At 53.5% G+C, this 23,146-nt stretch overlaps 9 protein-coding genes across 9 annotated transcripts; 4 read left to right on the top strand and 5 right to left on the bottom strand.

The window, feature by feature from the left end:
- Window positions 1-3,320: 3,320 nt before the first annotated feature.
- Window positions 3,321-8,160, bottom strand: DL89DRAFT_321464 (uncharacterized protein; the record flags this gene model as incomplete). The annotated part of the gene is made up of 6 exons (XM_040891281.1): window positions 7,686-8,160; window positions 7,198-7,654; window positions 5,889-7,148; window positions 4,718-5,812; window positions 3,448-4,656; window positions 3,321-3,416 (listed from the first exon to the last, which is right to left on the bottom strand). The coding sequence occupies exons 1-6, from the start codon at window positions 8,105-8,107 to the stop codon at window positions 3,321-3,323; spliced, it is 4,539 nt and encodes a 1,512-aa protein (XP_040745862.1). The 5' UTR covers window positions 8,108-8,160.
- A 545-nt stretch (window positions 8,161-8,705) lies between these two features.
- Window positions 8,706-9,626, top strand: DL89DRAFT_256064 (uncharacterized protein; the record flags this gene model as incomplete). The annotated part of the gene is made up of 3 exons (XM_040885407.1): window positions 8,706-9,056; window positions 9,097-9,223; window positions 9,250-9,626. 3 exons carry the CDS (start codon window positions 8,706-8,708, stop codon window positions 9,624-9,626), a joined length of 855 nt encoding a protein of 284 aa, XP_040745861.1.
- A 579-nt stretch (window positions 9,627-10,205) lies between these two features.
- On the top strand, window positions 10,206-11,114 carry DL89DRAFT_277751 (P-loop containing nucleoside triphosphate hydrolase protein; the record flags this gene model as incomplete). Its single annotated transcript, XM_040889463.1, has 3 exons — window positions 10,206-10,433; window positions 10,459-10,916; window positions 10,960-11,114. 3 exons carry the CDS (start codon window positions 10,206-10,208, stop codon window positions 11,060-11,062), a joined length of 789 nt encoding a protein of 262 aa, XP_040745860.1. The 3' UTR covers window positions 11,063-11,114.
- Window positions 11,115-11,220: 106 nt separating this feature from the next.
- Window positions 11,221-14,820, bottom strand: DL89DRAFT_265986 (AAA-domain-containing protein). Its single transcript, XM_040886929.1, has 6 exons — window positions 13,965-14,820; window positions 12,980-13,707; window positions 12,862-12,918; window positions 12,794-12,838; window positions 11,764-12,762; window positions 11,221-11,723 (listed from the first exon to the last, which is right to left on the bottom strand). The coding sequence occupies exons 1-6, from the start codon at window positions 14,656-14,658 to the stop codon at window positions 11,268-11,270; spliced, it is 2,979 nt and encodes a 992-aa protein (XP_040745859.1). The 5' UTR covers window positions 14,659-14,820; the 3' UTR covers window positions 11,221-11,267.
- A 53-nt stretch (window positions 14,821-14,873) lies between these two features.
- On the bottom strand, window positions 14,874-16,683 carry DL89DRAFT_265985 (terpenoid synthase). The gene is made up of 2 exons (XM_040886928.1): window positions 15,768-16,683; window positions 14,874-15,735 (listed from the first exon to the last, which is right to left on the bottom strand). Exons 1-2 carry the CDS (start codon window positions 16,405-16,407, stop codon window positions 14,927-14,929), a joined length of 1,449 nt encoding a protein of 482 aa, XP_040745858.1. The 5' UTR covers window positions 16,408-16,683; the 3' UTR covers window positions 14,874-14,926.
- Window positions 16,684-16,802: 119 nt separating this feature from the next.
- On the bottom strand, window positions 16,803-17,532 carry DL89DRAFT_265984 (uncharacterized protein). Its single transcript, XM_040886927.1, has one exon. It carries the CDS (start codon window positions 17,492-17,494, stop codon window positions 16,925-16,927), a length of 570 nt encoding a protein of 189 aa, XP_040745857.1. The 5' UTR covers window positions 17,495-17,532; the 3' UTR covers window positions 16,803-16,924.
- A 134-nt stretch (window positions 17,533-17,666) lies between these two features.
- On the top strand, window positions 17,667-18,779 carry DL89DRAFT_113155 (uncharacterized protein). The gene has a single exon (XM_040883131.1). It carries the CDS (start codon window positions 17,732-17,734, stop codon window positions 18,692-18,694), a length of 963 nt encoding a protein of 320 aa, XP_040745856.1. The 5' UTR covers window positions 17,667-17,731; the 3' UTR covers window positions 18,695-18,779.
- A 456-nt stretch (window positions 18,780-19,235) lies between these two features.
- On the top strand, window positions 19,236-20,063 carry DL89DRAFT_221229 (voltage-gated potassium channel; the record flags this gene model as incomplete). Its single annotated transcript, XM_040884503.1, has 1 exon — window positions 19,236-20,063. A coding segment is annotated over one exon (828 nt), but the record flags the coding sequence as incomplete, so codon positions are not given.
- Window positions 20,064-20,755: 692 nt separating this feature from the next.
- DL89DRAFT_265982 (uncharacterized protein) lies at window positions 20,756-22,248 on the bottom strand. Its single transcript, XM_040886926.1, has one exon. The coding sequence runs from the start codon at window positions 22,220-22,222 to the stop codon at window positions 20,795-20,797; it is 1,428 nt and encodes a 475-aa protein (XP_040745854.1). The 5' UTR covers window positions 22,223-22,248; the 3' UTR covers window positions 20,756-20,794.
- Window positions 22,249-23,146: the final 898 nt, after the last annotated feature.

Here is a 23,146-nt window from a genome sequence, read left to right as displayed (position 1 = left end):
CGGTTTGGGTCAAATTTGAGTGGATCCGGAAATACCTTCGGATCCCTGTGCAAACTCCATATGATAAGGCATATCTTGTTACCTTTGCGGATAGTGATGCCACTAGGCAGAATACAGTCTTTCAGACACTCACGCTGTAATCCAGGAACCGGTGGAAATAGGCGCAGTGTCTCGTTGATAATCTGCGTCAGATAGGTCAGCTTGTTAGTTTGCTGAATTGTCGGCGACGTGTCTGCAGTGATCCCAGCGGCAGCGAGCTCCTGTAGCGCCCGATGCTGAACATCGCGGTGCTTATCCAGGAGCTGCAAAGCGAAAGATATAGTCGAACTGCTGGTTTCCTGTGCCTGCTATTCCAAATGTGATAATCTCCTCCTGGATAAGTCGGTCGCTGAGTCCAACTAGGTTACCGTCTTCGTCTGGTGCACGAGCATTAAGCATAAACCCAAGTAGATCTTTCTTCATACTTGCAGCATCTGGCGAGGTGCGGCGCTCATCGATAACCTGCTGTACCGTGGCCCGCATGTTGCGCATGTGCTCAGCAAATTTGCGGTTCGCAGCAATGGGCAAATACTTCCACAGCGGGGTGAGAATAAAACGAACAAGCATCTGTTTCAGGCAATAGTCCATGCCCTCCGTGAACGGGTGCTGACCAGTACCAGCTGGGTCGAGCAGGCTGAAGTCAAAGCCAAACCCAATCCTGGCAATCATCTGGAATGTAACGCTGGTGGCAAAGTTGAACATCTCAATTGGCTCGCCAATATGGCTGTCGAGCCACTCGCATGCCTGCTCAGAAATCTCTGTCATCTTGTGACCGTAAACCTTCATAGCGCTAGCTGAGAATGCAGGAACAAGCAGACGGTGTGCCAACTTCCAGTCCGGGTCGTCCGACGACGAGGTAATCAGCCCATTTCCACCCAGCTCGTGGAGCTCGGACCATGGATAGGCCCATTGATTTTTCAAAATATTCGCTGTCATTGATAGTCGCATTGGTGGCTGCCAGGTCACGAGTATAATAGCTCTTCACGCCGAGTAGATAGCATGAAAAGGTATCGCCGTACTTGTCAAAAAGGGAAATGAACTGCTGACGCGAATCACTAAAGAGCATAGGCGCAATACCAAAAATTGGATAGCCTCGAGCTACAGGCGCTTCAAGTCCCGCAATAGGTGTGGTGAGATACACAACTCTCGCTCGTTGAACATGGTCAATTGATACGATTTCGTTGCCTTCCTCGTCCTCAAATGCAATCGCCTCGGGGAGCATGGTAATTCCGGTTGAGCGTTGGGCGATATTGGCGCGGAGCATCGCTAAATCTGTATCAGCCGCAGAGACTGAGACGATAAACCCGTCCTTGTCTGGCCGTTTCCCTTTCTCGACGACGATGGAAAAGTGGCACTCGACTTTGGAACTAGCATCTTTATTGCCGGATAAGGGTGAGAGTTCATGGCTAACAGGGCATGATGAGAGCATGGTAGAGTATGAAGTAGTATGCCAATAATGTGTGAAAAAAATCAGTAGTGTTGAAAGGCAAGAGTGTGGTTGTGTCTACCATGGAGGGGTGTTTAAATAGTCAATGCACTTTGGTCATGCACAGGAACCCCACACTGGATGCTGGATACAATGCTACGCACTACACAATAAACAATACAGATTTTGTGTATGTGCATAAAAGACAGTTGAATGGCCTCACAGCTCTTGAGATAGTTGTCCGCTGGTGGCAGAATTAGGAGATATCTCATACACTGCACTATTGCGCACCGGAAAAGTGCCAGTGCCAGCGCTCTGTTACTAGCTAACCTAGCATTAGAAAGGTCTAGCGACAGCGGGATGGAGACTGAACTCAAATCATTTAGCACTCAGAAGCAAGGCAATGACTGCGTCTACTCTCTTATTGATCATCAGATGGATACGAAACATATTGGGCCATTTCGCAATAAGGATATGAAAATACAGGTACAGCAGCTGGCTCCACAGAACTAGAGATAGTCTGCTGTTATTGTAGAGTTATCAGCTAGGAAAGCAAGATGGTATCCGTGGCTAGTGTCGGGGCTGCAAAACATAGCCTTTATCAAATAACCTACTGAAGAGTAGGGATGTGGAAACACAGGCATCGTTGTCATCTTTGATACATTCAAGCGTCCTCTGTGTATGGACATAGATTCAGTTCGTTGATCGATTAGGCTGCATAGCTATCCAGTGTACCGTGTTGCTTTCCACACGAGTATACTGACTGATTTTTCGTTAAATGGAGTTCACCTTGAATACATAATTCTCTATTCACAAAGCCGCAGCAAAAAATCTACAGCTTAAATCTATAAAAGAAATCACAAGCTGCTGCGGCCTTTCTAGATTTCAAAAGCGGTGATGTTGCCAACTTTTGACAACCCTGCTTCCAATGCCAATGAGGGTACAGAGAATCCGAGTGTAAGGCAGAACCTGACCTGGAATGCATGTCATGGATATCCCTTATTTTGAATTATTGCGTCTTCCCTCCACTGCAGATTTCGAGTAATATATTTTCAATCATGTCAACTTTTGTATACCCACAAAACAAGCGCAGGAGCCCTTCTTCAACATAAGCCTGAAGGGTGTCTGCTTGGATATCACTATCAAATGTGACTCCATGTTGTCAGCAAGTATGCGAACTCTAGCATCACTAAGAACGTGCTAGCCCATGTAGATCGATTTTTGGGTCATTCCTATCTCGCTCGCACTGTTCAGCAGCTGCCCAAGGGCCATTTCTAGCATGTATTCCCAATCAATCATCAGTGCCTGATGCTTGAGGACCTAAATGCTTCTTGCCGATGTGTCCCGATGTAGGCAGGGCTGACCGGGACTGAAGAATGCGGCAATCAATGTGTGCACAGCTAGCGATAGCATCAACTAGCCTTACATGTGCACTGTTGTAGTTCCTGCTGACTCCTTCACGTAGTCAGTCACTGGACTCCGGCATCCTCGAAGGTGAAAAGCTCCCCAGCCAAGTGCTTGCTGCTTTGAACACATGCCACCGAGCCACATGCACTGCAAAGGACGAGCCCTGAAATATTAGGTCCACATATCTCCTGAAACATATTGTATATCGGCGAATCGGGACTACATCTCGAGGAGCATCTGTGCATCTTCAGCACAGCACACTTAGACTTGCAGCAAAAGGACTATGCAAGAGAGTTAGCAAACTGATGGTGAAGAGTGCAAAGTGCGAAACAGAGAAACCAAGCATATAAAAGATATTTACGCATCTGTGCAGTTTTGTTGAGAATGTCTGTTGGCATTGGGTATACTTTCAAACAACGGCTAGTGCTAAACGGCCAAAACGATACCTTCAAAGCTCATCGTGCTCCTTCTTCCTCTCTTCCTTGGGCTTATCAATAACCACCGCCTCCGCTTTGGCAATCTGTGCACCTTCGAGGTTTCCGCGCTTCGCCAAGGGTCTTTGTGAAGTTCGCTACCTCCTTGTCATACGCCTCCCACTCCGGAAGCAGCCTGCGGGCCCGCTCAAGCTTGGGCTCCTTGGTCATCGGATTATTGCACAGATCGATGGTCTTGGCCTTCTTCAGCGAGCTGTCGCTGCACCAGGTCTCGCACCACAGCCACTCCTGCGGCAGACTATGGATTGGGACAATGTGCTGCATGTTGTTGGGCAGATCCTGGTCCAGATTCGCCAGCGAGTTTGAGTCGCGCGACAGCGTCTGGTACTGGCCACGCAAGCGATCGCCGGCGGCCAGGAGCCGGAACTGCTTCAAGTCAACAACGTAGAGGGCCGAGATGTGGTACGGTTTGTCTTTCAGATGGTCCTTCCACCAGCCTTGCTTCCAGAAGCGGTACCCTTCGATCTCCTTGCGGTCATCGCAGAACGGCACATACCCATATGGTGCGCCCTTGAGATCCATGTCGGCAAGCTCCTGCAGGTCGGCCCGCACAATCTGGTCGGCATCAACGAAAATCACGCGGTCGAGGTTGAGTGGGAACAGGACATCCAGATACAGGATCTTGTAGCCCCAGATGGTGCGCTGCTTCTCGGTCTCGTGGTTCAGCCAGTGCGGCCACTTGTAGGTGACGAACTCGTAGTCAAACCCGTACTCCTCGGCCATGTGTGGCACAAATGCCTTGAAGGACGGCGACAAAAAGTTCTCAATCAGCCAGAACTTGACATGGCTCTGGGTGTTCTTCAGCACACTCAGAATCATAATCGACATTAGGCGCTCGTAAAGATGGCCCGAGGCAACGGCAAACACGTCAAAGTGCGGGCGGCTGTCGCCCGTCGACACACCACCGCTGATAGCGCCCTTGAGCTTACCCCACAGGCTGCCCTTGCTGCCGGACCCACCAGCAGCCTTGGCAGTGTCGTCGGCACCCTTCTCCAGCAGTAGTTTCTCGTTCTCCTTGCCAGCACGCTTGGTGACGACTGGGAAGATCGTAACGCCGTTGAAGCTTGTCAGCAAAATGGGCTTGGCTGATTCTGCGTTGCTGGTCTGAGCACGCTTTGCAGCCACATAGTTCCAGCGACCCTCGCTGATATCGGCAATGCGATAGATGTCGCTGGAGCGACCGTCGCGGATCGAGAAATTCCAGACACCCGGATTTGCCTTGAGCTGCAGGTAGCCCAGGTTCGCCATGACGATGGTATCGGTGATCGACGGCTTCAGCGATGTGCCCAGCTGCACTTCAAGACCGCGTGGCGGGGATCCGGCTGCTGCCGTCCACACAGTGCCCCTCGACCAGAATATTGACTAGGCGGTAGATGGCCGAAACGCCAGTGCTCTTGTCTTTGACTGACGACAGACGGATGTTGTCCAGATCGTGGATAGATTCAACAGCGGTGACCAGCCAGGCCGCCGGCACATCCATACCAAGTGTAAGCAGTGGATCGGCAGGCACGCCATTGAACTGGACCTCGGGCGTGGCTACAGCGCCATCGCTGCCAAACGACAGCTGACTCGGCCACAGGTACCGATAAAAGCGCTTGACAGGAAGCTCACTCATACCAACAGATGGGTTCAGGTACACCTCGACCGACACACTGGGCAGGCTTGCCAGTGCCTGGAACACAGGCGCCCACTTCTGGGCATACTCGCTCAAGGGGTCAAGCACAGCCTGGATGCGGAAGCGCGCAGTGGCGGGATCGTTGATCTGGATAAGAGTGTCGCGCTTGCTGCGCACCAGCTTTTCGATTGACCGGCGGGTGTCAGACCAGGGCCGCTGGAAAATGCCATTCACCTTGACCAGTGTCTGGCCATGGCTCAGGATCGCTGTGGCCTTCATAACTAGCGCTGGCAGATCGATGGAGGATGGGTCAGGCACGATGTCCTTGATGGCATTATATACGTTGTTAATGCGCTCGCTCAGCTCATAGCTGACCAGCGCACTGACAGTATCGGCTGTAAATGGCATATCCTCGGTAATTGGCGGCAGTAGCCGGCCGTTGACAACAACGTGACCGGAGCCGGCCACCGTCGCAGGGACACCCAGAGCGTGCAGGGCAGCCTTGTTAGCAGCAAAGGCAATATCGGCAGAATCAACCGCATCGTCCGAGGGTTCGAAAATCTCAGCGAATGCATCGCTATGAGCAGAAAATTGCTCGTCAGCCAGGATTCCCTGGTCGAGGTCGGCAGAGCTCAGGAGGCGCGCAGCGAATGAGGCCACAACATCGGCTGGAACATCAGTCACAGAACCAAGCTGGTGAACAGCTAGAGGAATCTCAGCTGAGAACCCCTCTGGCTGGTCCTCGTCTTCCTCGCCATCGGCTCGGTACTCACTGGCAGCAGCTGGCGAAGGTGAATGAACCAGGCCAACACGCATGCGCTTATCATCCGGCTGCAGCCTGCAAGGCCTTGGTAGCAAGTCCGCGCGCATGGGCATAGGCGAAATCTCCAACAACCCAGACGGTTACAGTCTGCAGCTCGGTATCGGTGTCTTTCCGGAATGACAAATACGGGACACTGCTATCGACCCATCCCTGGACAGCAGGCTTGCCGAGAGTCAGGAACCGCAGCGGCGACTCGTCTGATGGGTAAATAAGCGCGCTACGCGTGCTCATGACGCCGGGCTGGCTGTAAATGTAGTCCTGGACGTTGCCCTCGGGATCAAGGTCTGTGCGGCGCAGGGCTTGGGCAAGCTGCCACATTTGCATCTGTACTGCCTGGTACAGTGCGCTCTGGTAGTTGTCGGAGAGTGAGATAACACCGCCATTGACAAAGACCAGGCCATCAGGAGACGATGTGGTGCTGAGGTCGAGACGTGCACAGTACTTGACGCTGGCAGTCCACCACTCAGAAAGCTTCTCGTCGCTCAAGCTGATGACCTGATCCCACGACAGCGCACCGTCGCCGCTCTTTGTCTTGGTCGACTTGGCGAATGCTGCATACAGACCGCGGGTACTCTCGGTAAACGACATCTTGCCCGAGTTCTTGGTAAACGCTATCATCGCCCCCTGCCAGAACGACAAAACCTTCTTCTTGCCAAATGCCTGGCGCAGATAGTAGTGCAACTTGGCCATCTTGTTTGAGTCGGCATCACTGTTGGGGTTAGCGTAGTCGACCAGCGGGACAATACCAAACTGCATCGGCAGCCCATGCTCGATGTTAGTCATGATCTCGTCCAGGATCATGGTCCAGCTGGCTGACGACGACAGATCCAGGGCAAACACGACCTGTACAGTGTTGTGGCGGATACGCTGGATCTGGCCGGGTGTGAAGATGCGCATCAGGTTGCGCAGGTCCTTGGGCCACATGCCATAGCGCGAGTCCTTTTCGAGATTGTTGAGCCAGGCAACAACGCTCTTTGACGGATCGCGCATGTCAAACGTGGGCATGTCCTCTTCAGCCTGGTCGGGCTGCGCCAGATCCTCAGACAACATCAAATCCAATGCCTGCTGCTGCGTAAACCCGATGTCCTCGAGGGCAGCAATGATCGAGTTCTCCTTGCGCAGGTGATTCAGCAGCTTGAACGGATCTAGCTCATCGGGCGTCAGCCGCACGCCATTGACAAAGAAGGAGTCGTGCGGTGCGATCTGGCGGAACTGTTCAATGCTGTCTGTCAGCGTTGTGTTGAGCTCGACCTCAGACAGCAAGTGTGCGTAGCGAGGCAGGTCTTGTGCCAGCTGCTTCAGCACAGCAAGCTTGTCAGAGGCACCCAGAATCATCTGCGTGGCCTGGAATCCAATAGATGACATCAGATTATCGGGCAGTCCCTTTGATCACAGGCTCTGCATCGCTATCAAACAGCTCGATCTCGCCATTACGGCCAGCGTCTTGCACGGCCAGCTTAACCCCCGCCCCGCCCTTGCTGCGCTCACCAGCAAAGTCCAAATCGCGGTCGTCAATAACCTTGTACTCGGTACTCTTCAGTGCCAGTTCGACTCCGTACCCAGCGAGCCCCAAGGGACGCTCTGCTGACGCCCATGGGCGGTACCGCAGAACATACGTCGCCTGAGCGCTCTCTGCCAGCTCCTTGGCGTTCTGGTGCAGCTTGAGGAAATCATCGGCCCGCGGGTCAGCATACAAAACCACCAGCTTATCTGATGCCGGCGCATCGGTCCGGTACACATGGTCGAGGTCCAGCACCTGCGGCTCCGTCTTGGCCTCCTCAATGTAGGTCGTGCCATAGAATTTTTCGATGTTCAGCATTTCATCCAGTGCCTCCACCGGTGCATGCCTGCTTGTCCTTGTACTGAGCCCACGTCACACACGAGTCGTCGAACGTCTTCCGCACCTGTTTAATCTCGGGAACCACCGTTGCATTGTACAGCTGGTACTGCGCCACCACTGCCGGCGCGTACGTGCGCGTTGCCAGCTCCAGCTTTAGAAGCGACATGGCAACAGGCGTCAGCAGCTGGTCGTTGGAAATCCACTCGAGTGCCTGCGCGTATGCAGCCGAGTCGGGTTTGTCGAACACCTGGCGGTTCTCGGCCAGCCTCTCGATAAACGGGAAGAATGCGCTCGCGTTGTGCGTGGCGATACCTTCGGCAATCTCGAGAAGCAGGGGTGGTGCGTGGAAGGAGGCTTCCAGCTTGGTGCGAATTGGCGCTGACTCTGAAGATGCGCCAAATGCATGCCCGCTCATGGCGGCCAAGGTAGCAAGGCTGCCAAACAGCTGAACGGTTACGCGCATTTAAAATAGAAAAATAGAATTGACCTCTGTAGTTGATCGGAGCAATGAGAAACTGAAAGGGGAAAGGTAAAGAGCGAAAAACGTTTTGTAGACCAGCAAGGGAGGCACGCATATTTATACCCAGCCTGTCGGTCCCTGCCGCTTGGGAGATTTATGAGGCATCAAATGGCGGGCTGCGACGTCACTGGCCTGACGGTCTCCAAGAGGGTGCGATGATGTGGCATTGCATTTCTGGGCCATTTTACCACGTACGCCGCTGTGGATGAAACTGACATGTCACCGATATCCGTATAGACAGTCTTGGCAGACAACACAGTACGTGGCAAAATGAGTGACGTATGAAGGTGGCCATAATATCGCGCTGCCACGCATCTATCTGTTGGCTCTGCATTTCGGCAGCTCGCTGTGGGGGGAAATGACGCCTACATCACAGACTCTGCTTCTTGCCATGAATCCACTCGATGCTAGCTGACCTACAAAAGATATCCGATCCTACGTCACAACTCTCCGCAGATGAGTGCACCCAGATATACCAAACGAGTCCAGCCCTGCTCGAGGCCCGCTGAGTTTGTAATTCGCTTTGCCCCACAGCCAGCTGATGGACCAGACATCCAGCAAACGAAAGAGCTCGCTACCGACAGTATCATTGCAAGAGATCATCAACTCGCTTCTGGAGGAGAACCGGGTCGACGAGGGCGTGCGGTTCCTGAACTCTGTCAGCCCCATGGCTGTCCTCAACAACAAAAAGCTCGTAAGCAACCTGCTGGCAATGTTCAAACCCACGGATGTGCTTGAGGAAGATTTGAAGCAGCGCGGCAGCTTCTTACTCCAGGCTCTGGAAAAGAGCTCGACTGACACGAGCAAGGTGTGGAAGGTCGACGACGAGCGCCGCAAATCGATAGTTCAGGCGCAGCATTTGATTCTGACATACCTGGTGCCTGTTAAGCAGGTATTTATTGGCAAGTGGTTCAACCAGAGGATTTTCCAAGTGCCCAGAGGAATTTTTGGATCTCCTGGATGAACTCACCACGATGCCAGCAGATGGGACACCGGTGAACACAGTAGCGGCAATGATGGTGACAGCGATAGGCGACAGCGGTCCTGACTCTACTACCAGTGAGCTGGAGTTGACAATGTTCCAGAGTCGCTTGGAGATGGCATGTATCTTGCTGGAGCAGGTCTCGATGGACCTGGCCCGAAATATCGGCTCGGCCTGGGGCTCCGTATTCATGCAGATTGCCTCCGAAGGCTCCTATGTCTCCTGGACCGCGTGTCCTACCCAGCACGCCTGTTAGAGGCGATCAGTACCCGGTTCAACGCTGTGCTAGACAACCGGCACAACCCTCTCGAGCAAAAGATCGCCTCGCTACTACTCGACCTTGTAGCCATAGCCACCTCCTGCGGCACTATCTCCCGGTTCGAGTGCGTGCAGCGGATTGCAAAGCTTCTCGCCGAGAAGGATACCGACCAGCAGTCAGCTGCTCATCGATCTCATCAAATCCGACCTGCTGGCTGTTGAGATCATGGACCATCTGATGACAGTCGTGGTTCCGGGTCGACAAAAAAGCAGACATGAGCGCAAAGAGGGCTAGCAGCATGCCACTGGGCATCGAAAAGACTGCGTTCTGGCTGCAGTATGCAAGGCCGAAGGGAAGCCGGACAGGCGTTGCCAAATGGTACGATCTCGTGTGCGGGCTGAGCAAGCTGGTGCAGCGGTCGATGCAGGGCATTCGCCAGCCGTGTGTGCCAACCTAACGCCGCGGCGCCAAATGCCAGCACGTTGGCGATTGATCAGCCGCCGTCGATGCTGGTTGTCAACAAGCAGGCTGCTGGTGTGCTGGCTAAAGCACTGAAGGAGCTGCGGCAAGTGGTTGGGAGCAAGTTCCCGCCCGACGACACTGAGTCGATGGCTGAATCGGACTCTGACGGCGAGTGCTCGGGCGGGCAGCTCGCCTGTAGGATGCGCTGTGAGCTGGACCTGATGGAGGCCTTTTTAAATGGCGCGTAATTTGTCAGCAGCGTGTAACTCTGCATTTCTCCTCTGCTGCCGCTAATTTTCCAACTCAATTCAGCCCTTTTTTTTCACACTTTCTTTATCATGAGTCACCCAGAGGTTGGAGAGCGACTGGCGTCGATAAAGCACGTTGTTCTGGTTCTCTCAGGAAAGGGCGGTGTTGGCAAATCCTCGTGCACAGTCCAGCTTGCGCTGTCTCTTGCTAGCCAGGGACGCAAGGTCGGCGTTCTTGACATTGATCTCTGCGGGCCCAGCATCCCGCGCATGCTCGGTCTCGACGGCCAGCAGATCCACCAGGCTACTGCGGGCTGGGTGCCCGGTGTTCGCTGACTCACAGAAGCGGCTCGCATGCATGTCGATTGGATTCCTGTTGCCTGACAAGAATGCGTCGGTGGTCTGGCGCGGGCCAAAGAAGAATGCCATGATCAAGCAGTTCCTTACCGACGTGTACTGGGGCGACCTTGACTACTTGCTCATTGACACGCCACCTGGTACCTCGGACGAGCACCTGGCTGTAGTGGAGTATCTGCAAGAGTGGAGCCCCGACGGAGCCGTGATAATCACCACACCGCAGGCGGTGGCCCTGACAGATGTCAAGAAGGAGATCAACTTTTGCCACAAGGTCGGCTTGCCTGTGCTTGGTCTGATCGAGAACATGAGCGGGTTCGTGTGCCCGCACTGCAGCGAGTGCACGAATGTGTTTTCAACTGGGGGTGGCGAAGGTTTGGCAGGCCATATGGAGATCCCGTTCCTTGGAAGGGCTCCAATTGATCCGAACCTGGTAATGCTGCTGGAGCAAGACGACAAGACAGTAGTGCCCAATGTCAATGACCCTGAGGCGCCCAAGCAAACGACTCCTGTCGATTGTCGAGACATATGAAAGATGCGAGCTGAGTAAGATATTCAAAGGCATCTGCGAGCGACTAGATGAGGCATTGTAGATTAATATATTCGCTTTTGCCATATGCATATGACTACGTGTTTTGGTATATGTGGGGGTGTTTGTGCAGTATCTTTTGATACACAGGACAGCTGTTTGCATCCACGTACAGCTAGTTGCTGTTTGCTAAAAACGGGTACGTTCTCAACTTTCAACAAAGACAAGATGGTTTGGTGCTTGGTATTCCATATTCAAATGAGGCTAAACTACAGCTGCTCCTGCTCCTTAGCCTGTATCTGGCTGCTATCGGCGTCAGGCAGTATTGATGGCGATGATGAGATTTCATAAATAGATGGGATGCGCTGGCGTCTTCCATTTCTTATCTCGAATGTTTCATATTCTTGAATTGTTTGTTTGCTCACCGACGGCCCACTCTCGCCAAAGGCTCTTATAAAGTCCTCTGGAGACAGCGTGACATCCGCCATAGTCCCATCACGACCTGGATTGACAGCACGTATTGCATGCCTGAAGGCGTTTCTGCAGAGCTCCCTCAAGTCGGCGCCCGAGTATCCAGAGGAGTGCTTGGCTATCTTTTCGATATCCACCTTTAGCTGGTGCGGATCAAACTTGCACAAAAGCCGTCTCAGAATCGCTGCCCTGGAATCTTCTCTGGGCATCTTTATGTGGACCAGCTTCTCCAGGCGGCCAGGACGAAGCAATGCCTTGTCAACATCGGCACGGTCGATTTGTTGCGCCAATGACAAAAACACCCTTGCAGTCGATCATGCCGTCAAGCTCCGTCAGGAGCTGGGTCAGTACTCCATCCAGCGTGGCGCAGCCTTCGTTTACACCTGTGCGTTTCTTTGTGAGTGCGTCGATCTCGTCAAAGAAGATGATACATGGGGCCACCGACCGCGCTCTGGCAAAGATCCGGCGCACTCGGGCCTCAGACTCGCCTACGTATTTGTCGATTAGCTCTGGCCCACGTATCTGCAGGAAATGCGTCCGTCCCGCGTTTGCGGTTGCCTTCGCTAGAATGGTCTTTCCACAGCCTGGCGGGCCATAAAGAAGCATTCCACGTGGCAGCGGCATACGGTATGTATCAAAGGTGGGCTTGTGATCAACTAGGTCCTCGATGATGCTCTTAAGCTCAGTAATGGTGCTGTCCATTCCACCAATGTCGTCGAAGCACTCGGCTGGGATGGTAAAGGCCATTTCCCGCAATAGAGACGGTTTGACAACCTTGCGCGCATGCTCGAAATCTTCATAGGCAATATATAGCCTAGGCGATGATACGCTTGCTGTCTGATTCGCGCTGTGCTCTCGCTCTGTGTGTAGTCGATGGCGCCCTGCCTCTGTGCACAGCAGTTGGAGATCGGCACCAACATATCCATGCGTCTTCTTAGCCACCTCGTCGATTATAGTAGGTCTAGTGCCAGGGTCCAGCGACATGCCATCCAAAATCTTTGTCAGAATGTCCTTCCGCTCCTCTTCAGTTGGGATACCTATCTCAATCTCATGGGAGAAGCGGCCAGAACTACGAAGGGAATGGTCGATTTCGTGTATGTAGTTAGTTGCAGCAACGACCGTGACGTCCGGTAAGAGCTGGTCCATCAGTACCAATAGCTGCGACACGAGAGTGTATTTGGAGGCCTCTCTGTTGTTGGGGTCTCGCTTGGCTGCAATGGCGTCTAGCTGGTCGATGAAGAGGAGTGCAGGAGTTTGGCTGGCTGCTTCGTCAAACTTTTTACGCAGGTTCATCTCAGACATTCCATGGTTATCCTTCAATAACCTCAGGTCCACTGATGCAGAGAAACCTCATCCCGACCTCACTAGCCTAAAGACTTGGCAATCAGTGACTTTCCGGTGCCCTGCAGGGCCATGTAGGATGATGCCGCGTGCCTGCTGTATGCCGAGCTGACAGGACAGCTCGCTGAAATCTCGTGACGCGCAGACCAGGTCCTTCAGCTCCAGCAACTTTTTCCTTGTAGCCTCCAATTAGCGCGAATCTAGGCAGCAGCTCTCGACGCATCAATGGCGAAGATACATGAATGCAATCCGGGTCCTTGATGCGACACGGCCCGTCCTCAGAAGTGTACATGACTATAAAGTCAACGTACTTTTCATTGATGGCACACGACAGCACGTCCCCCTTCACGACCACGGTGTCTCTGTACGTCTGGAAGAATTCCTTCAGCCCCTCCTTAAGCTCAGTAGTGGGAATTCCAACAGGCTCGTATCGGACTTTGGCTTCCAACGGGGAAACTGACACTGCCGCCTTGCCTTTGCTCGGGGGGTAGATGGCTGTACTGTCAATAGGTGCAAGAGTAATAACTTCGGCCTCCTTGGAGTGTTCAAAACGCTCTACGGTGATGGTATCGTCCAGTTTGTAGCCTAGGAGCTCGCGGAAATGGTGGTGGAGTTCAATGGTTTCATCCGCACCAGGTCCCCATTTGCAAGGAACTATAGCAGATACGCCGCCGTTTCCACAAAGACGAATGTAGGTGACATAGCCCTGCACGACCTTGTTCTTGCCATTGACCACCTGTCCCTCCCAATAATTCTGATAGACGCAGCTAACAACCCTTAGCTTATACGCTTTGGAGGCCATTGCACTTTGTTGTGGTTTGCCATCAGAGGCTGCTTTAATATAAGAAGGTGGAAAAATAAAACACAGAGTGTCTGGGAGGAAAGAGGGGGCATCGTCTTGCTCCTTGCCAGTGCAGCAGGATTGACAGCTTGTCAATTTGCTGGATATGCGGCAGATACATGCACTAATCATTCTATCTAAAAGATGCTGGTTTCAGCTTTCCTTTGCGATTACTAGGCATGGTTGGCATCTTGCGCTTAGTTCTTTGAGGTCCGCTTCAGTTTGCTATCAGCCGCTTTCTTTGCATTCGCCCGGATGAGCTGGTCCAGTGCACGCATATCGGGGTGGTACTGGATGACCTTCTTTGACACACGGAACCCGATGTTGGTGTCACGAATGAGCCACTGCACACTACGCTTTCTCTCTGTGCCTGGAACCAGATCTCTCGCATATACCGGCGTGCTGGGGTCTGATCCCGACAGGCTGTATCTGGTAATAAGCAGCGGAGTCTCGCTCACAACCGGGAACTCGATCTGGCTGTCCGGGCCCAGCGCCTTTTTCATGTTCAGCTGCTTGCGAGTCAGAGCGCCTAGGATCCGGATGCTCTTGACATGGTCGTAGTACATGAGCTGGACAAAAGCAAGAGGAATGAACCCAGCAGCCATGATTGCACCGGCCGCCAGAACCGTGTAAATGTCGTCGGTGCGCACCCAAAGACTCAGTGCAGTCGAGCAAAACACGTTGACCAGGAACACCATGCGCAGATGCCGGATCTGCTTGAACATGGGCATGTCGTACATGGGCAGCTTGATCTCGTTCTTCGGGTCTGGCGACTGCCGCTCAGTAGCCGTTGCCGGCGGCTTCGAGGAATCATTTAGACTGGCTCTGGTGCTGTGAAATGCCCGGTACAGCGTCTGGTTGAGCGAGTGTAGGCGGGGCTGCTGATGGTTCAAAATACTTCCTGGCCGGAGCATGATCGGAGAGATAGTCGGTCGAATGGCCATACCAGCTGTGGCTGATCGAGCAAACAGGCGCGAGACCCGGACTAGCGGCTGTACACGCAGCATATTGTGGAAAGGAAAAAGAAGGGAGGTAGAACTTCAAGGGACAGGGGAGTGCTGCTCGCTAGCTACAAAGAGGCGCAAAAAAAACCGATCTCGATAGTGTACCCATGAAAATAGCTTGCAGTTTTATGGTCAGCAGCACACCCTGGAGATAAGGGATCTGATCTCCAGAGCAACGGAAGAACAATGCGACTTCAATGAACGAAGCATAAGAGATATCCGGGTATTTATATGAAAAGTGAAGCTTTGTGGCAGTCTCTAAGATGTGCTGTTACTTTGTCCTGGTGACCACCGACTGCGTCACACGCTCCAGGGCCTCTCTGGCCTGCGATGGCGGGAATACCTCCAGCGCCTCCCGTGCCCGATCAACGTACATCTGGGCCAGTAGTTTTGTGCGCTCCAGGCCCTGACTCTTGTGCACCAGCTCCCACGCCATCGGCACATCGCCCTCATTAGAGAACTTCCGGGCCACCAAGGGGCCCAGCTCTGGGTACTCTTGCCAGGCATACAGAACCGGGGCTGTCGCCAGACCAAGCTCCAGATCAGCACCTACAGGCTTACCAAACTCCTTGGCGCTGACAGTGAAGTCAAGCAGGTCGTCAATCAGCTGGAAACCAATGCCCAGGTTGCGGCCATAGATGTAGGCGGCCTCGACAACATCGTCTGTAGCATTGCTCAGCACGGCTGATGCCCGGCAGCTCTTGGCAATCAAACTACCCGTCTTCAGATATGTCTTCTCCAGGTAGTACTCGAAGGCGCGGTCATCGGGCTTGGCCATAGGCGCGCCCTCATCCTCCAAGTTCTTGAGCTGTTTGAACTCGCCGTCAACGAGGTCCGACAGCACACTAGCCATGATCTCAATGACCTCGGGATCACGCAGTCGCGCCAGCCCCATGGATGCTCTGGCCAGCAAAAAGTCGCCGGCGAAAATGGCCATTTTGTTGCCAAACGCCTGCTGAATCGCCGGCAGTCCACGCCGGGTCTCTGCCTGATCAATAACGTCGTCGTGCAGGAGCGATGATGTATGGATCATCTCGGTGATCTCAGCCAGCCGCCGGTGCGTCGGGAGAACTGTCAGCCCTTGTCGTGTCTGCGGCGTGTACGGGTTGCACCGCCGTTGGCCCCACGCGCCGCGCTCTCAATCAACTGGTTCATCTCATGAGACTCAAGGTCGCTCTGGATATTCTTGGAGACCGCCCGATCGATCAGCGAATAATCAACATCAGACGAGCCAACCAGCATTGATGACATGCCCTGGCGCTTTGTGGCAATGCTGGTCGCCTGGGCCACCAGCAGCACCAGAAGCGGCCGGATATGCTTGCCTGACGCTGAGAAATAATATTGCGAGACTGTGTTTAGCATCGGATGTCCGCTCTCCAAAAGCCTAGCCAGGTTATCAGTCATGAATGAGAGCTCGGCACCCACCAGATCCTTCGGGTCGGCAAGACTCTTGTCCTTATCACCGACCACCTGGGACGCATTGTCGAGGGCGCTGTGCCAGTCGTGCGCCGTGATCTTTTCCGGTGCCTGGATCGAGCTCGCATTGAAAGGCCGCTTGAGCTCGTCCACCAACGATGCCTGCGATCCCGGGACTGGGTCTCGCGGCCCAATCGCAGCAGACTCCATTAGGTGCGCAGCCTTGGCGGCATGCACAGCCAGCTTGCCCAGGGGCCGCACCTCCGACGGCTTCTGTATGATGGTGCGGGCCAGAACGCCCAGCTGGCCCAGTGGTCCCTTTGCCTTTATAGCCATTTACAAGAAAATTAGTGCGAGGAGAATAGAATCAGCAAATTGAAAAAGAGAAGAGTCACCCAGTGGGGAGAGAGAAAGTGGGCGGTGCGGGGCAGGCGCGATATGATAACCGAGGCAGTGCGGTGGACTTTTTTGTACGCTGCAGCTTCGGCGCGAGCTATGCGGGTAAGCAACGAAAAAAAATCCTGGGAGATTTGGCGCGGGCCAGATTGCGCAGGGTTTGGAAATACGAGACCAAAGATCACGAGATTACGGAAAAGCTTAATATGCTGGAAGGTGTCGCTTTTTTCTCAAACAGAACCCTCTTGCCTCCTGGAGGCAATGGGCGGCCCAGCGCTCTTTTATGACAGCGCCAGCCGGTCCATCGTACATTGCATATGAAGTATACAGAATACTAGTATGTGTATGTGTATATGCACCGAATAAAAGTAGGATACGAAGGTGGCGTCAGCCGTTGCACACATTGCGCTACAGAAAAAGCAGAAACCCCTCGTTTGCTGAAATGAGAGCATCGCAGTTATTCGCCCCACCACGATAGTAAGCCCAAGCCCGAGTCATTAATGCCACAGACAAGCTGGTACGGCGGCTTGACGCCCTCCTTCTCGCCCCGGGGGGGATTGACATCCAGAAAGTCGACGCGCAGAACCCTGAACCTAATGTCCTCGTCCAGATCCATAAACAGGTCATTGCCCTCATACCGCCACACCCACACGCCCTCGGTCGCGTCAAACTCGCAGCCCTGCGGCATCATCTCGGCCGGCACAGAAATATCGTCAAAGAAGCCGATCGAGATCTGAACGCCTGCGGGGCTGGCGCTGCGCACCTTGCCCACGAGGATTTCGTCGCGGAAGGGCCGGAACACAGCCATGCGGAAATGAACTTTGATCCATATCCAGCCCTCCGAGTGCTGGACGTAGCCTTCGTCGATCTCTACTAGGTCGTGGACTAGCATGCAGAGGCCGACGTCGTGCAGCACGCGGTTCGAGTATTTGCGGTTGATTTCGTCTTTGATAGCTTCTTCGCGCGATTTGCGGAACTCGGCTGGCAGGATCTTTAACGTGTCGTGGATTGATGTCAGCACAAACATGGCGGGTATGGAGCAGGAGGGTTGAGGGTGCAGTTATCTGTATTGTGGCAGGTGGCTGCGGCGCGCGTGTATTCTGTAGAAATTTAATGGATGTCCGTGGGGCTGGGTTTTGTGGGTCCAATCTGTAATTAACGCTGGAGGGCAATTTTGTTTTGCTGTGCGCCCTGTTCTCCTCCACAGTCATGAATTTTGTACCATTTGTACCATTTGTAGTATTGTAAATTTTTCATTTCGCCAATGGCACCTGTACAGAGACGCCGGAGCTTGCGATTAGCTGAGAAAGAGGCGCTGAGCAAAGCGGGTGAAGACAGTCGGACTGGCAAGCCCGAGCGCAAAGGACGAGTTATCGCGTCGCGGTACATGAACAGCACCAAATCTAGAGCTGCAGCAACAGCAGATAGCAGACCCCAGGCAGCGCCGAGTAGGGCTGCCAGAGCTGGGCCGTCACGGCCAACCCGACCAGTCACCGCGAGATCCACACCAGCACGAAAGTCAGCGACATCAACAGCTACAAAACGAGCAGCAGCAGCAGCAGCAGCAGAGCCGATAGCAAGCAGACCACAAACTCCACGACGGCCCACAAGGACAGCTACCATAGCTACACCTCGGCCTGCAGCCAACCACGCTGGATCAGCAGCTCCTGGGAGCAGCGGGCTTTATACGGAGTATATTCAGTGGTGTCTGCTCGAAGCCCGATCGCAGCGACAGTTCGATGAGGCCAAGCAACTTGCTGATAATGAACTCCAGCGGCTTCTAGAGGAGGCAGAGGCAGAGAAACAGGCATTGCTCGAAGAGCAGCGCAGATACAAGCTGATGCGGGAACTCACGGCGCTGGCCAAGTGGCTCAAAGACAACAAGCCCTTTATGGTAGACATGAAAGGGTGTATTGACAAGGTGAGGGAGCCGTACATGCAGCTTGCGGCCAGGCTCAGGGATACGACGCGGGCAATGCCGGTCACAGGCGTACACTTTGAGAACAGCGCGGCACTGGTCAAGGACCTAGAGCAGTACATGGAGGCAGTGAGAATGTGTTTCTCGGGCGACGATGCCAGAGATATGTTCAAGGTCGCAGAGCTGCTGCGCGCGTACTATGGCGGTACCGAAGAGGAGACTGAGCTGATGAGCGAGTGTATCAGGCTGAAGGAGTCGCTGGCAGTAAACGCAAACATGGCTGTCAGTGGCAATCTCCGTCTGGGGTAACTGAAAGCGCCTTGTTTGGCCAAAAAAAAAAAATAGCACCGCCTCGGAGTGCGAAAAATAGCAACCTCACGCTGTTTTCCGAGCCTCTCTGACCCGATGACACAGCACCCCAGACTCTATCCGCCTTCTCTTCTCTGCTCACTTCACCTTTCTTGTCATTACCATATAAATGTCTGATAGTCCCCGGCGTCCAGGAGCAATTCCGACGCGACAGACCTCTAAAGACAGCGAGACAATCAATGTCGACATATCGGACTCGGGCAACCGGCTGTCGGCGAACAAATTCACGCCCAGGACTGCCCATCTGCACAATCCGTCGGCAGACAGCCCACTGAATGTGCCGCGGTTTCCTCTGCCAGCAGAGTCCTCGATCGACGTAGTCCCATCTGTGGGTCTGCACGACACTCGGCGGGTATCTGGCAGCGACCCTGCAGTTCTGGCAGCTGCTGAGGCTGGTGTCAAAACCATGACCCCGCCAGCGGAGGACGACGAGCAGTGGTACCGGGACCAGATTGACTATGTGCGGAACCAGGTGGAGCTAATGGAAAACGTCGAGGTGCAGCGCGACCAGGAAGCGCAGCAGATCCGGTCAGCATGGAAGCGCGAGCTGTTCCTCTTGTTCGAGGATCCGTCGTCGAGCCCGTCGGCATTTGTGATCAATGTGTTTGTGACGTTTATGATTATCCTGAGCGCGGTGCTGACGACGATTGAGACGATTCCCTCGCTGCGCAAGGGCAACTCGCAAATGTGGTTTGGCTTCGAAACCGGCATCGTGGCAGTCTTTACGCTCGAGTTTATTCTGCGATTCCTGGGCCACACCGATACCTGGCAACAGGCGTGGAACTACGGAAAGTCGGCCATCACTATTATCGACGCGCTGGCTATTTTCCCGTACTATGTCGAGCTGATTCTGCACCGCGATACATCCTACGAATTCCGGTTCACGATCCTCCGAATTTTCCGCCTGTTGCGCGTGTTCAGTGCCTTCAAATACTCGTCGCTGCTGCAGCTGTCAATTGAGGTCATGATTGTCGCGGTCAAACGCAGCTCAGACGCTCTCTTGGCGTTCCTGCTCTTTGTCGCTCTCACTGTCACCCTGTTCTCGACGCTGATGTACTTTGCGGAGCGCGGCACATGGGATGAGGAGCGTCAGGCGTTCTTGACTGCGAATGGCGAGTATAGCACGTTCTCGTCGATTCCAGCCGCAGCCTATTACTCGATCGTAACACTGACTACCACAGGCTTTGGCGATATGGTGCCGACAACGTTCGTTGGCAAGCTGATATCGTTCCCAATGATGATTGCGGGCATCCTGCTAATCGCACTACCGTCCATCATCGTCGGCCGTAATTTCACGCAGGTGTGGGAGGCTGCGCGCAAGTACCGTGTGCAGCCGCCCAATGTGCGTGTGCAGCGGATCGGTGACACACTGATCGAGGATCACGTCAGCAGCCAAGGCTCGGGACGTGCGAGTAGGCGGTCTCGGCGGATCCGGCACAGAGGGCGTCGTGACGGGAGCGTGTCGTCATTTGGCTCTGGCGGGTCGCATAATACGTCGATTGCCCATGTCGAGCGGCCAGGCGGGTATACGAACGTTCCAACTGGCACCAATCGCCTGCAAAAGGATGCCGATGACTACACTGTACGCGCCGATCCGATCGCCGAACTTGCCCGTAAAGACAGCTTTGAGATGCAGGAGTTTGCTGCAACCCCTACGCAGCTGCCGGAAGAGCGGGCCGATGGCTACACACAGGTCGACACTATCTATGGGGCTGGCGAAGACGACGAAGAAGACATGCAAGGCAATGTAGCCACGTTTGCCAGGTATAGAGATGACACATCGTCGATGCGTAGATTCAAAAGTGTCAAGGGCAAGCAGGTGGTGCGCGGTGGCAAGCGGCGATCGATGCTGGAAGACTCAGATACCGTAACTGTGTCCAGGGCAGAGTGGGACGCACTCAATGCCGAGCTGCAGGCGCTGCGCAGTGCCGTTGGCGGCAACCAGATGCTTCTGAAGGCCATTGCTGAGCATCTGTCGGTACCGGTACCAGCACCGGAATTAGACAAATAGATTGCATTTTAAATAAACTCGGTTCAACACTATTCCAGCATCTTTGTCCAGTCGTACTTGTCCCACCCAAACTGCTTCTTCCACTCGTCGGCGCGCTGGAGCCGCTGGTCGCGCGATTCTCTGAGCCGACGTGGCTTGCGGTACACGCTCGGCGGGAGGTCCAATATCCCTGCAACCACCTCGCGGCCAAACCACGGCGGGAATGTCTCTGGGCTCTCAATTACATGGCCCAGCCCACCTTTCGGGTCGAACCACACATGGAAGTACGGCATCTTTGCTGTCATCGTGTTGCGGAACCCGCCCCTCCTGATTGCAGCCCTGGCTGCTTCGTGGTTCTGGTCCTGATCCGTCACATTGTCGTTCTCCGGTCGCACGGCCTGTGCCTTCAGCGACGTATCGATGACCTTCCTATGCTGGCTCCACTCGTCGCTGATCCCAAGAATGCCCTGCTGGAATACAACATGCACATCGTCCATGTGCTTGAACGGAATTGGCACGCACTCGATAACGCAGTGCGTTGACTTAGTGGTCGACATGACAGTTTCCAGGAACACCACGCCCATACGCCTCTCCATGAACATGCGCATCAGGCACTTCATAAAATTGCCAATCTCGTCCCACGTATCGTCGTCCAACTTTAACGAGCTGCCAGAGCTGTGCTCGATCGGCGCAATAACGCAATGCCCATCATTCATCGGCTCGCGGTTTGGCAGCGCCAGGTACACGCGCGTACCCAGCGCTATTATTGGGAACTGCGGCGGTGTCAGTAGTGTCGAGCCATCAGACTGCGACGACTGCTTGAAGCACAGTTCGCAAGCATTGATCGCTGCCTCCATGAGGTTGTAGTCGTGGATAGCCGCTTGGCGCTTCTGCTCTGCAGACTTTCCCTTGGCCTGCTTAGTGAATTTTTCAATGTTTTCGTCCATATACTCGAGGTCGTTTGAGAACCCACTGTCGCCCACGATTTGTTTCGCCAGTAACCTGTCCGCAGGGTCGTCGTCGTTTTCGCGTTCGGCACGCGCCATCTGCCTGATCGACATGGAGTCCTCCGATCCCGTATCAGCAGCTAGATTCAGTAGCCGACCGCTGCTATCTGTGCGCGGCAGCACCACAACATTATCCTTTTCTGTGCTGCAACCGGCACTGGACTCTGTCTCGCCTGCTAGAGCCTCGGCGAGCTGGCGTTCGAGTTCGGGCAGGTCAGCAGATTTACGAAGCTTGGCTTTCATGATTCTGGCGTGCAGTTTGTTCAGATCGGTGGATGCCTTTGGAGTCTTGCTTCTGTGTTTACTTTCACGGTGGGAGCGGTGGTGCTTAGAGGAAGGTGAGCGAGACCGCGAGCTTCTTCGGTGACGGTGACGGTCACTGCTCCTATCTTTATATTTGTCCCTGCTCCTGTCGCGGTATCTGTGACGGTCAGACTTTGATGATCGGTGGGATGGCGAATCGTCTCCCATGTTTGAAAATATGTAACGCAAAAAATGTATATACTCTAGGGTATATGTGAAGTATTCTGTATTTAAGGTAAAAGGGGCATGCCACAAGAATGGTAAATTATGGTGATTCACATGTGACTAGCTTTAATCCAACTATTGGCATTTGATATTGTCATGCACAGCAGCTCTTCGCATGAACTCAACTACTGTAGAACTGATTGAACCCATCTAGTACTGCCTGCCTGTCGCTTTGCGACGTAAATTCTATTACTTCTAACCTTTCAACATGCGGATGCGGCTCGAATATGTGCTGGTTCTGCTCAACCGCACTGTCGAATTTTGCAGAGCAGACAAAGCATTCATAGGGTTCTATTTGGATCGGGTGTAGCCCCGCCGCCTGTAGGTTAGTCATAAATTAAAGTGCCTTTGGAAGAAAATCAATGAGGAGGACAACGACGGAAAACAAAGTAAAACCTAGCTTTTCCTTACACTCATTCTTGCCCAGCCCTTTAACTCTTGACTTTCCAATGAGCAAGTCGATATGTCAGATGCCTTTCCATCCTACAAGGGTATTGGTGAACATGCTATTCTTTTCAGCGAGCAGAGCGGTAAGAATAAGACAAGTCAGCCGAGTTTATTGACCATAAAATAATTGCAGCAGGGGCTCCATATATCGAGTTGGAGCTCAAAACCACCTTTTGATAGGGAAACCATGGAGAACAGTGCTCAAATGAAAAGATGCCTGTTTTTCTTTGAAAGGTTGTAGAGAATAGTAGATATTCATACTTTTGGAAATAAGGGCAATGCCCTTAATGACAGACATGAACCATGATAGAAAAAGAAAGGGGAATAATTTAGATTTCAAGCACAAGTAGCAGCGGTCGTTTTTAAAACCGAGCCATAGCATCCGCTATGATCAGCTGGATGTGGGATTGGTTTGGATAT

Source organism: Linderina pennispora (assembly GCF_002104995.1).
Source record: "Linderina pennispora strain ATCC 12442 chromosome Unknown DL89scaffold_3, whole genome shotgun sequence".
Taxonomy (NCBI): Eukaryota; Fungi; Kickxellomycota; class Kickxellomycetes; order Kickxellales; family Kickxellaceae; genus Linderina; species Linderina pennispora.
This window is presented reverse-complemented; position numbering and strand designations above follow the sequence as displayed.

Bases quoted from the DNA above. Each gene is read 5' to 3' on its own strand.
- DL89DRAFT_265986 (XM_040886929.1), bottom strand. From the start codon at position 14,658: ATGCTGCGTGTACAGCCGCTAGTCCGGGTCTCGCGCCTGTTTGCTCGA. The intron at 12,919-12,979 runs GTTGCTGGAGCT...CTGTCCTGTCAG, and splicing joins TTGGAGGCTACAAGGAAAAA to CTCGGCATACAGCAGGCACG. The intron at 12,763-12,793 runs GTTATTGAAGGA...GGAATGTCTGAG, and splicing joins TCTGCATCAGTGGACCTGAG to ATGAACCTGCGTAAAAAGTT.
- DL89DRAFT_265985 (XM_040886928.1), bottom strand. From the start codon at position 16,407: ATGGCTATAAAGGCAAAGGGACCACTGGGCCAGCTGGGCGTTCTGGCC. The intron at 15,736-15,767 runs GTGCAACCCGTA...AGACACGACAAG, and splicing joins GGCGCGTGGGGCCAACGGCG to GGCTGACAGTTCTCCCGACG.
- DL89DRAFT_265984 (XM_040886927.1), bottom strand. From the start codon at position 17,494: ATGTTTGTGCTGACATCAATCCACGACACGTTAAAGATCCTGCCAGCC.
- DL89DRAFT_113155 (XM_040883131.1), top strand. From the start codon at position 17,732: ATGGCACCTGTACAGAGACGCCGGAGCTTGCGATTAGCTGAGAAAGAG.
- DL89DRAFT_265982 (XM_040886926.1), bottom strand. From the start codon at position 22,222: ATGGGAGACGATTCGCCATCCCACCGATCATCAAAGTCTGACCGTCAC.